Source organism: Amphiura filiformis, chromosome 3, assembly GCF_039555335.1.
Source record: "Amphiura filiformis chromosome 3, Afil_fr2py, whole genome shotgun sequence".
In the NCBI taxonomy this organism is placed as follows: Eukaryota; Metazoa; Echinodermata; class Ophiuroidea; order Amphilepidida; family Amphiuridae; genus Amphiura; species Amphiura filiformis.
The window spans coordinates 7,907,462-7,921,722 of NC_092630.1; the positions used below are offsets into that span (position 1 = coordinate 7,907,462).

At 38.0% G+C, this 14,261-nt stretch overlaps 2 protein-coding genes across 2 annotated transcripts; both read left to right on the plus strand.

The window, feature by feature from the left end:
- The first annotated feature begins 39 nt into the window (after window positions 1–39).
- LOC140147047 (L-seryl-tRNA(Sec) kinase-like) lies at window positions 40–11,981 on the plus strand. Its single transcript, XM_072168820.1, is given in 6 exon segments — window positions 40–59; window positions 4,822–5,215; window positions 6,960–7,296; window positions 10,305–10,506; window positions 11,235–11,323; window positions 11,920–11,981. Coding segments are annotated over 5 exon segments (1,056 nt in total). The 5' UTR covers window positions 40–59; window positions 4,822–4,849.
- Window positions 1,199–1,759, plus strand: LOC140147046 (uncharacterized). The gene has a single exon (XM_072168819.1). It carries the CDS (start codon window positions 1,199–1,201, stop codon window positions 1,757–1,759), a length of 561 nt encoding a protein of 186 aa, XP_072024920.1.
- Window positions 11,982–14,261: the final 2,280 nt, after the last annotated feature.

Below are 14,261 nucleotides of genomic sequence, written 5' to 3' on the forward strand. Positions count from 1 at the left end.
CACATGTGTGTTGTTGTTGATGACTGGCAGATGACTGATTGACTGGATGATGTGAGCAGGTGAGTGTGTCACGGTATGAAATTCATGAATTTGTAAATTGTAAAATAATAAAAACATGATGCATGATGGATTGATAATTTGAATACAAGTGATGAGCTGTTGAGGTGTCACTTCACAATAAAAGCGTCATCAAAGAAATGGCTAGTCAAACTATCAACTTTTTTTATATGGGTTTAAATTAAAATTTTAAGCTTTCCTATATAGGGGCTGTCATTTTCTTCGGAAGGGGGGGGGGGTCATGAATATACTTGGGGGGGTCATAGAATTTTTAGACCAAATATAGGGGTTATAATTTTGACACCCAAAATAGGGGGGTTATTGTCTTTCAGCAATCCCTCGATACTGGAGAGGTGCCATCAGATTGGAGATTGGCCAATATATCACCAATTTTTAAAAAGGGTGATAGAAGTGTACCATCAAACTATAGACCTGTATCAATAACTTCAATCTGCAGTAAGACCATTGAGCACATCATATTCAGTACCATCATGGAGCATTATGACAACCACAAGATCCTCGTTGACGCCCAGCATGGGTTTAGACCTGGCCGCTCCTGTGAAACACAGCTTGTTTTAACATCTCAAGACCTTGTCAATTCATTGGATGATGGAGAGCAGGTGGACGCTGTTGTGTTGGATTTCTCCAAAGCCTTTGATCGAGTGCCTCATAAACGTTTACTTCAGAAACTACATCACTATGGAGTTAGAGACTCTCTTCTGCTTTGGATGGAAAACTTCCTCACAACCAGATCTCAGCGTGTGGTAGTAGACGGTGCAGCATCGGAGTGGGCTCCAGTAACATCAGGAGTACCACAAGGAACAGTCCTCGGACCGCTATTATTCCTCTCCTTTATCAATGACCTTCCATCTAACATAACATCCAAAATACGCTTGTTTGCGGATGATTGCCTCATCTACCGTACAATAGCCAGCTCTGATGACACAGTAGCTTTTCAACAGGACTTAAATACTCTCCATCATTGGTCAAACATCTGGAACATGAAGTTCAACACAGATAAATGTCACATCATGCAAATATCCCTCCGTCGCCATACAACAGATGCGAATTATCATCTTGGAGGATGTCCCTTAGTATGGTTTCCGAATATCCATATCTGGGCCTGACCTTAACCAACAACATGTCATGGCAAACTCATATAAACAATATTTCAGCCAAAGCCAATAGGATGCTGGGCCTCATCCGAAGAAACCTTCGTGGTTGCTCCAGGAACCTTCGCCAACAAGCATATCTCACTCTTGTCCGTCCGCATCTAGAATACTGTAGCCCAATTTGGAACCCACACACCAAGAAGAACATCACTAAGATTGAGAGCACACAGCGCCAAGCAGCCAGATTTGTACTCAACACCTACAGTCGGCAAGCCAGTGTTTCCAAATTGATCACTCAACTACAGTGGGACTCCCTCGAGAGACGCCGCCAAGCTGCAAGCCTTTGTTTGATGTATAAGATCCACAACAACTTGGTCGCCATCAACCCAACTGACTATGCCTCTCCTATGGCTCCTAGCAGCAGAAGATCATATCATCCTGACAAATACCAGATCATAACATCTCGCCTTCAGATTCACAAATTTTCGTTCTTTCCTCGCACCGTCATCTGGTGGAATGCTCTCCCCGAACATATAATAGCCTCTCCATCCATCGAGGCATTTAGGGGAGCCGTTGCAGCCCACAATTAAGTGGATCCCAGTTTTACTGCACCTTGTACATACGCGACTGCAACTTCCGCACCGCACACAAGCATTTTGTCACCTTGGCACGACATCCTGACAGAAGGACTATGCCGAGTACAGATGTAGATGTAGATGTAGATGTGAATAATTAAGGGCTGGTGCATGGTGACGGCCAACTCAACCCAAAATTGGCAACCATGATGAGAGTTACCAAATAGCGTGGAAAAGGGCTAATTTTTTTACCAGTAGCAAGGACCGCGAAATTGACAAAATAGGGGGTATTTAATTTGGACTGTCTGTGAAATTTGACCATGAAATCGGCAAAATAGGGGGCATTTAGTTTGCATTGTCTGCAAAATTTGAATAAAAGGGGTACTTGAGAAAATCCGGTAATTTGATGTCAATATTTATACTATAGTGTTGTTGAAAAGAAGTGTTTGAAATTCTAGTATATTAAAAAGTGGTGTTTGAAATTCTAGTCATTGAAAACCACAAAAAAGGGGTTGTTTTTGGCCAAATTCTGTCCTCGATTTGAAAAAGGGGGGTAAAGTTGATGAAAAATCATTGCAAATGGGGTCTTTGAAAGATTTGGTAACTCTCATGGTTGCCAACTTTTGTGTTGAGTTGGGGTCCGGGTGACTGACTCCAAATTTTTGCGCGCTGTATGCGCATTCTTTTCTTTAATAATCAAAATGTGCGCACAATCTTTCATTATATAAATAATCATACGATCAAAATTTTAATGCACTCCGCACACTTTCTTCACTCTAAAGTTTTGGAGCGCTCTTTGCCTTTGTTCCGGCAATGAACAATTTGTCTTGAGTCTGTGTAGGCGGAAGGTGGGGGTCATAAAATCTTTTGACCCAAGATAGGGGGGTCGTAAAAATTTATTGCCCGCGATGGGGGGGTCATAAAATTGACTCTGGTCACCGAAATATTCATGACCCCCCCTGCCGAAGAAAATGACATCCCCCTAAAACTCATGTACATACATATGTAGTGAGAAACATCCCACCGTCCCATCCTTTATGATTTATCATATGGGTGTCTATCTCGCTACGGTGGGAATTTGTTGTACATTTCCCCGATAGCAAGTACCACCACACAAATTCAATTACTGCGGGTAATAAAAACCTTCCCGCAGTTCACCATGTCATGTTGGCTCCCAATCTCCAAGCATGCTGTGCAGATAAACTTTATACCGGGGACCATCACATTCTTCCGCTACGTGTTTCAGGATTATCTATTGTCCAACTTAGTGGAGAGTCGGGTTCCGTTAAAAAAATATCAGTATGATAACAGTCGATGTCTGTGCTGACGAAACTAAGTTGGACATGGACAACTATGTACATGTGATGACTGATGTGTAGTAGAAGTAGTTGGGGCATTTTAAAGAAAAACATTAAATTTGATACACTTCTTATCTTATCTTCTTACAGCTTTTGTAAGCTTTTGTTGGAGTGGTGCAGCCCGGGGTACTCAAGTTTGGTTTTGGTAGGGACGTGCAGCTGAGATTTTGAAGTGGACCCATAAATATACCAATTTTTCAAGAAATTTGGACCCATTGATATATTTAAAGTCAAAATTTTCGGCCGAATTTAACCAAAATTGTCTTAGTTTTTACAAATTTTCCCAAAATTTCGGGAAAATTTTGGCTGGATTAAGGAAAAATTGGGCTGTTTTCCGAAAAAATTGAGAAAATGTTGAAAAAAGGACCCATTCATATACCAAAATAGGCTTTGAAAAAGGGGTCATTGATATACCGGAAGGCCGAAAATGCTACCCATGTTTGCGGCACGTCCCCGTATGGGCATTTGTACTAAGTCCCCCCCCCCCCCCCGGGGGTGCAGCGTACATAATTTTCAATATTTTTCCTTATGCCAGCTTCAATTTAAGCCATCTGAAGTGACTAAATTGTATTTATGCAAAATATATTATGTGACCAGCTCCAACAAAACCCGGAACAAGTTTTTGAGTTATAGGCCTTTAAAGATGACATTCCCATAAAAAAAATCTAATTTTGGAATTCTTAATTTCATGGTATTTGACCTTTGGACTGAGTGGACTTTCAAATCCTTGAAAGTACTTATTAAAAAGAGGTTTAAATCAATAACTGACAGTAATGTTGAACTATGATAATCCCTATTCAATCCTGTGTAAATGCAGGAAACTAATTAGCCTATTACTCAGAATAACAGTTTGGCAAAAATATCAAGGTATCATTAACAAAATTATCCATATCTTGAAAAGTATTGAAGCTATGTATATAATTTTGGTATCATTTTGAAGCTTATCGTCCTGTGCTTACATTTTTATTCTAATCATGAAATATCAAAAATGCAACTTGTTTCTGGTTTTGTCAGAACGGGTCACATATTTGGTCTACTTAATGTGTTCTTTGTAGATACATGTATGTGGGCAGGATGACACCATGAAAGGAAACTCACAATCAAGTGCAAAGGGCCTTATTGGTTGCTGTAATACTTATATAATATTGAATGGCTTATTTTCGTGTGATACAAGAATATATTGCACGAGATAGAAAAATATTGCACGAGTCGAAGACGAGTGCAATATTTTTCTATCAATTTTAGCTTAAATTTAAGCTTACCTAGCCATCGGGCTTAACCAATGTGTATTGTAATGTAAGCTTACCTTTTGACCTTCTTGTTTTCTGCTCTTTACTCTCCAAAGACAATTTCGGAATAATTATATAGATGTTTATTTGTAGATGTGGATTATATTTCCTAAGGTTATCATCATCCAGAATTGCCGTGAATTATGTTTGTGATTTTACTTGTTTATACAGTACGAAATCTCCTGTGAGTCGTTACGATGTCTGTATTGTATTGTTGTGCTGTTGTATCATGGCGAGTGTTGGTGCCGTCACCATGGTAACACGCGTACGTGATACGCGTACAATATTCAAGAAATATTGTATTGCATCCGGGTATTTTGAAAATATTGTATAATATAGCCTACAGTTTTATTGTATCGCTCAAAAGCCTGATATAAATAATAATATAAAATATTGTTCTTGAATGTCTACATTATCTTTGTATGATCAGATAGCCATACTGACATCATGCGAAGAAGATGGATGACAAGTACCAACATCCAGGATGTTGCATATGTCTTGTTGTTATGTGTGGACTGCCAGGAGCTGGAAAAACCACATTGACAAAGAAACTAATCAGCTGCAACTCACTAAATTTCAAGTGTACCTCTGGCTCTGCCACCTCCAGCTCTGACACTTCCACTTCCACCTGTGACACTTCCGCTTCCACCTGTGACACCTCCACTTCTACCAGTGCACTGATGATGGCGAAGACTCCAAGTATACTACTTGTGCAGTTTGATGACATCATTCCAAGAGAACTTCCTGTAAATGATAGAGTTACTGCGAGACAAGACACAGATGATAGAAGTGACAAAGGTGATGGCATTGGGAACAACAAGGCGGTATGTAACATTGGAAGTCACAAAGGATATAAAAGTTTGAGAGCTTTTGAGTTTGTTTTTAAAATGCTTATGCTGGTTTGTGAATTTTAGCCAAAAGTGCAGGGTTGTTTACTGTCACACATTGGGTGTGCCCATTCTCATGCTCTCATGGCAAGGAAGTAAAATCTCACGCCAAGGTTGTAAATCTCATGCCTAGAGCTGCCAAAGTAGGAAAATCTCGCACATCGTCAAAATAACCAAAAGTAATGTAAAAATGATGCACCAAATGGCTTCATTTTACTTCCATGTTGATACATTTTCCACGGCTGATGGGGGGCACACCCCCTCAAAAGACACTCCTTGTGGCATGCAAGCACGTCGGATGGTGCTGATGAGCCAAATAAAAGTTTCTTATTCAACTTTATCACTTTAGACAGTATTTCATGCCAAGCAATTCCGAAAAGTTGACAGCCATAAAAGTGATCCATATCATGACACAAATGACAAAAGTGTACACCCCAGATAAGGCTAGTGGTGTTAATGACAATATTGACACCCTCATATCGGTCTGTTTTACCCACTTTTACCATCTTTTGCTGTTCTTGCCCAAGTTGTTGTTTCCATGTAAGTTTTGGATCTCATCTTCATCTTCATCTCTTTTACGATTGGGTATCAAAAAGTTTTAGAAATCGCCCAGAAGTGAAAGAGCTATATCAATGAAATTTTGTCAGTGCAATCACTGGTCCTTATGTACATTATGATCCAAAAATGGTCTCATAGGTATGTTTACTTTTTTTACAGGTGGCACTAGATGCCGATAACCTGCTGCCCCAGTTACTGCGCATAAACTGCAAGATTGAGAAAATTGAGGCAAGCAGCATTATTAAGATCCTGCTTTTGAAGGGTTGCAGTGCCTAGAAAATTGATGATGAAATGAAAGTTATCTTCGGTGGTGATTGTGATATGTCACTGTCACGTTTTGGAAAAGGAATTTTTATTTTATCACAGATTTTCTGGGCACTGTAACCCTTAAAATGGAACTTAATCATGCTGCATGCCTCAATTTTCTCCATTTTGCTGGTTATGCGGTTTACATAGGCAGGTAGTGACATCTAGCTCCTGTAAAAAAAGTAAACATACTTATGAGACCATTTTTGCACCATAGTGTACATAAAGACCAGTGATTGCACTGACATAATTTCATTGATATAGCTCTTTCACTTCTGGGCGATTTCTAAAACTTTTTGATACCCCCTCGTAGATGCACACAAAACAAAAAGAAAATGTTAATAATTTCCCTGATGTGTGTACACTGAGTACAATTAAGATCCATCTTGGCATTTAACATAAAAATGAGAAAATAAACATCTACTTTATTATATGTTAATAATGTCATTGAAAAGGTTGTGGTGTGTACCACCAGTGGTGGCATCAGAGGGCATAGGGGGGAAAATTCCCCCAACAGAAATCTTTCCCCCCTCCACCAGTTTCTCTCAGTAAAAACCCAAAATTACAAACATTCTCTTTCTGCAGAATTTGTTAATTTTGCCACCCCCTCCCCTGAAATTCTCTTTGCCTCCCCCCATGTCCCCCCCCTCAAAAAAAAAATTCCTGGTGCCCACCACTGTGTACCATCAGTAGGCCTACTGATCATTCTGAGACACCCTGTATGTAAACTGAACTGAGGTAAAAGTGAGGTTAGCACAAATGCTACATTGCAAGGTACATTATATATTTTTAAAATAATCTTTGTCTGTTTTTACAGAGTTCTACCATATGGAAGCAGTACAGGAAAGACATCCACAGTGTCATTGAAAGACTTCTAAACAGAGTGACTCAATCGTATAAAAACTCTGAATGTTTAACTCAAAAATCCCTTCATGATAATGTAATATCAACTCTTGAAACACTGTGCGAAGAAAATGCTATAAATGGAACAGTTGTTGAAGCAATTAGAAATGCCATTATGAAGCAGACCTGGGGTAGTGATCCGGAGGAGATGGATTTGAAGCAGGAGGGCTGTGAATGTTTGGTTCTAATTTTAGATGACAACATGTTTTATAGGAGCATGAGATTTGAATATTACCAACTGGCAAGAAAATGTGAGTATCACAACAAAAAGTCAAATTTGTAATTCTTAATTTCATGGTATTTGACTGTGGGACTAAGTGGACTTTCACTTTGAAAGTACTTATTAAAAAGAAGTTTATATAATCAATAATTAACAGTTGAAGTATTCAATCCTGTGTAAGACAGGAAACTTATTGGCCTATTACTCAGCATAGCAATTTGGCAAAATATCAAGGTACCATTTACAAAATTATCCATATCTTGAAAAGTATTGATGCTATTTATATAATTTTGGTATCATTATAAAGCTTATATGCTTACATATTTTTATTCAAATCATATAATGTCAAAAATACGACTTGTTCCTGGTTTTGTCAGAGCGGGTCACATATATTGTCTAGTGGGCATTAAGTCAGGGCTGTGACACTCGTATTCAATCCCTGTATAAAAAGTGAAGTCACTTCGCTGGCATTCCAGTGGCATTCCACGGCAGGTTGATTGACGGTTGCTAGGGCATTTGAGTGCGGGTTGCTATGCAATCCAGTGCGTAGCCTAAAACATACATACTTGTGAACGGCTATGATGCGCGTATGGTCAAAAGGACTTGTCCTGTATTTGATTGACAGTTGCTAGGGCATTTGAGTGTGCAAAATTTGATTGGTTAATCGCCAATCTTGAACGTCTGTCGAGGAAGTCTATTTCGAGCTATTTTTCCAAGATGGCGCACATCGACTGCCAATTATTCGGACCCTTTCCGGCAAAAAAATATTTAGCCAGTCTCATCATGGGGTCATCGGTTATAATATTTTCCAAGCATATTAAGGTAACTCCTCAGCTACTTGGTTTTTCAAAATATGATAGTAATGGAAAGAAACGAATTGTTCGCCGTAGTGGCCATTTTTTTTTTTTTTGAAACGATGACGTAAACATGCATCAACTCTTCCACAGAAAATACACTCCTACACAGCGCGTGCCATCACATGCATGATCGTGCATTGGCTGTGTGACTGACTTCATTTGCGCAAACAGGTGGCTTATCCTATAGTATATGGTCATTTTCACAGTAAAGGGTGTAACTTTTGATTTTTAGGGTCAAAATTTCAAACCACTTAAATATGTTTCTGTTTACTGAAATCATGCATAGAAGCAACTTAAATTCCAGTAAAATAATGTTTCAAGGCTTAAACCTTTTGATTTCTAATAAAAATTTGACATTTCCTTAACATTTTGGTTAAAATCTAAGAAAAATGTATTTTACATAAGCTCAGAAAATTATGACATGAAAGCTGGAATACATGTGAAATCCCATTCCAAAGTAAGTCAACAGATATAAGTTACATTTTATACCATGTTTTGCTATGTTTATAATTGCAGTTTTGAAATTTTGTTACATAAAGTGTCATTTACAATGGAAATTTCCCAACCTTAAACATATTTTTTAAGTTTTAATTGGGTTCCTAAAATAATTTGAATGTCTAACTTCATGTACAAATACTACTTTATAAAAGGAACCTCCCAGCCAAGTTTCACAGAAATTGGAGTTATTTTTTAGAATTGGCAATTCAAGCGATTTGTGTTTCGGAGGCTTCAGTTAACAACACAGGTGATCATAAAAGTAAAATATTTGGCTAATACTGCAAGTTGACATGAAAAAATAGGTAAACAATATCACAATTACCAATTTTCATGCTTTGATTCCAAGTATTGAATTTCAGTTTTGACAAAAATTAAATTATCACAGCAAGTCATTTTTTTTTGTTTCGGAGGCTTCATGTTAACAATGGTTAAACATTGCAGAAGTAGTTTTTTTGAAAACAACACTGTTGGGATCATCTAAGCTGTTATTTTCTTGTGTGTATTGAATCAATGATTCTATGTGGCAGATATTGTAGATTTATAACATGTTAACTTTTTTACCCATTTGTTAAGTATGGTGTTTTTTGCATGTGAAGCCTCCGAAACAGGCTTTTTGGGTATCAGTATATTTTTCAAACATTAACCATAATATCAAAATTTTTTTTAATTTATGACATTCTGCACATATCAAGTAACAATTACAATGCAGATATCAGTATGAAACACCAATTTAGATATGCATAGATGATAATTAATCTTATTGTTGTTTCGGAGGCTTCATTTGTTTCGGAGGCTTCAATTGTTAACGGAAAGTTTGTATTGGGTCCCATTTTCAAACGGTGATATATATCTCCACGATTTAAAAACAAGTGACTTGAGGATCTACTTTGCTACATTTTGATAAATAGATTGGATGAGCTCTTTTATTTATATTTGCCCAAGCTTGCTGAACAGTTTGTTTCGGAGGCTTCAAAAAGTTAACGGAAAAAGGGCTCTTTGAAGTCAAGATTTTATAAAAATCTTAAAAGCTTGCAAATCAACTAATTTTTGTTACCCATTTCAAGTTAAGATATCAACAGTTATGAATCATGAAGAAGTGAAGAAATAACCAAGAATTATGAACCAAAGCTATACCCACAAAGTTTGTTAACAATTGTTAACGGAAAATGAAGCCTCGAAACGACAAATATCGAAGTCCGGTTCTCAAAAATACAGGGCTGTTCACAATTAAATCTAATGTGGCAGTGTTTACTGAACATATGACCATACTTTCAGGATAAGAAAAATTATCCATGAAGTAACTGAAGAAAACACAGGGTTTTACAAAAATGTTACTGTTTTTATAGTTTTTCAAAATGGCAATATTAAGTACATTTAAGCCTGCTAAAACTGAACGCAGTAACTCCCAAAGATGACTATGCTACCCAAGGTAGCTGCTAACTAGATGACTTATGTGGCCAAAAATCATGGAATTCTGTGGCTTTATTAGAACACTACAGATCAAAATGTTAAAAATCCAAAGTTACACCCTTTACCGTGAAAATGACCATATTAGTACTCGAGAATCCTTCATTAAGTTAAGTGCCTTTATTTAATTAGCTTAAATGATGTCTGTTTAAATCTTTGTCTTACTTTGGATAATGTCATTCTTCCTCTTTCAATGTCTTAAATATTGATACTGCAGATGGAACTGGTTTTGCCCAAATATATCTCCAATGTCCTGTGTCTATCGCCATGGCTAGAAATGAATCATGAGAGTACCCTGTTGCCATGGATACCATCATCAATATGGCATCCAATATGGAAGTGCCTGATCCTGTCAAAGCACCCTGGGAGGAATACACATCTGTTGTTGATGCTGAGAAACAGTGGAGTGAAGATGATCTGTAAGTTAAAAATCACTAAAATCGTGTATTTCAATAGCTACAACTTGTTGAAGTCATTGGGCTCTTCCACACTACCCCTGTGGGAGATTCATATCTTCCACAGGGGGAGTATGAATTTCAAATGGAATTTACACATTTGCAGCTCCATTTGAAACTCACTAGCCCTCAGGGGAAGATTCAGGTTGAATCTTTCTCAGAGGGTGTATGAAATTCAAATGAATCTGCCTAATGTGCTCATTCCATTTAAAATTCATTCTCCCTCTGTGGCAGATATTTACAAAATCTACAACAGGGGAAGTGTGGATTTTAAATGGAATAGTCCAATTTGTTGATATTGCTTGTCACCTGCAAACAACATAACATTTTTTTGTAGTAGTAATGTCTAATTATTTTATTTTGCAGCTCCAAGGCTGAATTACATAAACAATTTAAAAACACATAAAAAATATATGATATGCAACAATGTATATTTTGCAAAAAAGCAAACTAAAACAGTACCAACTGACCAGCAGGGAAACTTTGAATGGATCTTAAAAAGATTCAAGTAGTGTACATATTCATAACCATGCAAAGATGTATATTTTGAAATAATTTTAAAGGCCTGGCCTATACTTGATACGTAAACAGGTATGCCAACGAAATGAAAAGTTGGTTTGATGCTGTAACATAAATAAAATGCAAAATGAGAAATTAGAATTTAACTTATTCTTTGCGCTCTCTACCCCTAGGAAAAGAATTTGGCGTGTAATAGACCAAGCCCTTGCCAAACCAGCTCCACCATACCAAGAAATAGATACCAAAGAACAGGTGAGGGGGGGTGGGTGTGTGTGTGTGAGGGGGGGGGGGGAGGGTTGTATTACAAAGGGATACAAGTCCTTGCCAAGCCAGCCCCACCATACCAGGAAATAGACAGGTGGGTGTGTGTGGAGGAGGGAGGTGAGGGTTGTATTACAAAGGGGAACAAGCTCTTGCCAAGCCAGCCCCACCATACCAGGAAATAGACAGAGGTGGGTGTGTGTGGGAGGAGGGGGGGTGAAGGTTGTATTACAAAGGGGAACAAGCTCTTACCAAGCCAGCCCCCATCATACCAGGAAATAGATACCAAAGAACAGGTGGGGTGGGTGTGTGTGGGGGGAGGAGGTGTGAGGGTTGTAATACCTTGTGGGAAGGGGAACAAGCCCTTACCGAACCAGCTCCAACATACCAACCAGAAAAAGGACACATGAAATTGCCTGTGGGTGTGTTTGTTGGGGAGGGAGGATGTTGTTTGAGAGATAGAGAGAGAGTGTCAGTTACAGGGTGTCGCAGAATAATTAGTACCCAAAGAAATTTAAGAAACTCTAAGGAGTGTGGACTCAAAATTGCTCCTGCATAATATAATACTATGTTTAACCCACAATATTGGTTTGTCAGGCATTGAGACTAAAATAGTGTACCTCAGCCATTTATCTGCAAACGCCAAATATCAAGCTTGAGCATTACAGAAGAATGGACCCAAACACTTATTGCACATTATCGGTCAAATGCATACTTGCAGAACGCAAACAAGCACACACTTTAAATTAAAGTGTACTGGGCACATGGCAAAATAATATGTTAGTACACTATTTTATCCTCCTTGTGCAATTCACAAACATGCAGACCTGCCAACTGTCCCTCATTTGGGGTTTACCAAAGTGAAAAATGAAGGACAGTCCTGTTTTCTGAAAATTTCAGTGATGGCAAATTTAAATGAACATATGGAAAAGTTTTCCTATGAAAGTCTCTTTAAATAAATTATACTTGACTCCAGTGTGTGCACGCTGTGTGTACAGAGGCGTTCAAGGTCAATGCACAATGCATACATTACCACACAACACACTAAGCAGGGCTGAACGGAAGAGGGTGTGGTTTTTCCTATGGTACGACAGCATTTTGTAACCAATCAGATTCCTTTTTAGAGAGTAGAATCTGGCAAAGTATTTCTAGGAAATACCGTTTGAGCCAAGTCAATCGGACTTTCTATTATCAAGTGAGGGCCGTCCTATAGCACGCTACTTTAATGACACAGGGTGCATGTCAGTGTATTTCGCCGTAAATCGGGTGAGATTTTGGGAATACCTTGTGGTGTTTAGTGCTCCTGTACGACAAGATCTTTCATCAGATTTCCTTGGAAATCGGGGAAAGTAAAGTTTAATATATACATGAGACAATTAAGAGTGAGCCAGAAAATAAAAGACTTTCCCTTTATAATAATTGAAGTTGAAAGTAAGAAAAGACAATATTTTCTCCAATTGCTTAACTTTGGGACCCATTTTATTTGAGCAAAAGACTACTTTTCCATATGGAACAGCAAAAAATGATGAAAATGTCACTTTAAAATTTGCTATAGCATTCTCTTTAGTCTATTATGATAAATTCAGACCTGCAAAACCTTCTCTGAATTCTGAAAGTATTACACACCTCAAGTCTTTGCATTTGTCGGTATCTAGTTTGTGTACATGTACAAGGTTTTGGTCTCAATGTCTCACATTCTAACTTCGGTAGGTTGGCAGGTCTGAAACATGGCAGAGTTTGCTCTCTTTGGGTCTAATCTCCATGGTTGGTACCAATCATTTTTGAGACACCCTGTAGAAGTAAATAATCAATAAACGCTTATATGATGAGTCTGCCATTTTGATTTTGATATTGATTTTGTTATTTATTGTCCATTTTCAGGAGGAATCTCATAAGCGTCTCTTGCTAGTGTTTTACATCAAGCAGATGTGACTCTGGAAATCTGTTGCAGAAATGATAAAAACAAATAAATGTGAGTTTTTGTTTCAAGCAGTGACAGTGTTAAATGTAAAAAAAAAAACAATTGACAATTTTTAGAGTTACGGATCCCAAAATGATAGAAATGTATTTGCATACATGACCTTTAATAACCTCTAAATGCCTAAAGCTAAGAATATATGCACCTACGATGGAATGACCCCTTCTATAGCAGATTCAACCCATCGTGGGACGTTTTTCCAACAAATCCAGGCTGCCGGTCCATCATTTGCCAGTCATGCATAGCGTGATTTGCATGATCGCCCAGTAGCCTGAATTTGTTTGGAAAACGTCCCACGATGGGTTGAATCTGCTATAGTCATCACTACCTCTGATTTCAAGCATCTGCAAGTTGCATCTAGATTTTGTAAAATAAAACAATTTTCCTAGTAAATTCTCAGTAATCGTAACTAATAAACCAATATTGGTTCCCTGAACTTATATTGTAAAATGTGACCCGGCAGCACAAATGAGCCGTAAATTCCCTAAATTGTATTCTGAGTTACGGTGTAAAATGTGTACGAAGGTCATATTCATCGGTAACTTAAAGCCATATTATAACATTTGCTGAGGAGGACGCCCTCACTGATTTTTTTTTAATTCACTTTTTACACGATTATATTGTACTTTATTAAACCAATATACCCTGCAAAATTCAAAACTCTAGGTGCTGTAGTTTTGTCAAAATCCGAGATTTTGAATAAAACGCCGGAATCCGCGCTTTATTATTACGATGGAATTATTAGTCGAACGCATACACGATGTTCATAACACATAGTACACACGGCGTGCGGGCCGGTGATCTACACAACAAAGGGTCGTACCATAACATGACCGAAGGAGTGGTACGTATTGGCGACATACGCGCTGGTAGTAAATTCCAATTTAGTTTGCTTTGCCGTAGTTGTTCGCTCAAAAATAAAAGGGGATATATCTGACAGTAAAAACTAACATTTTATGTC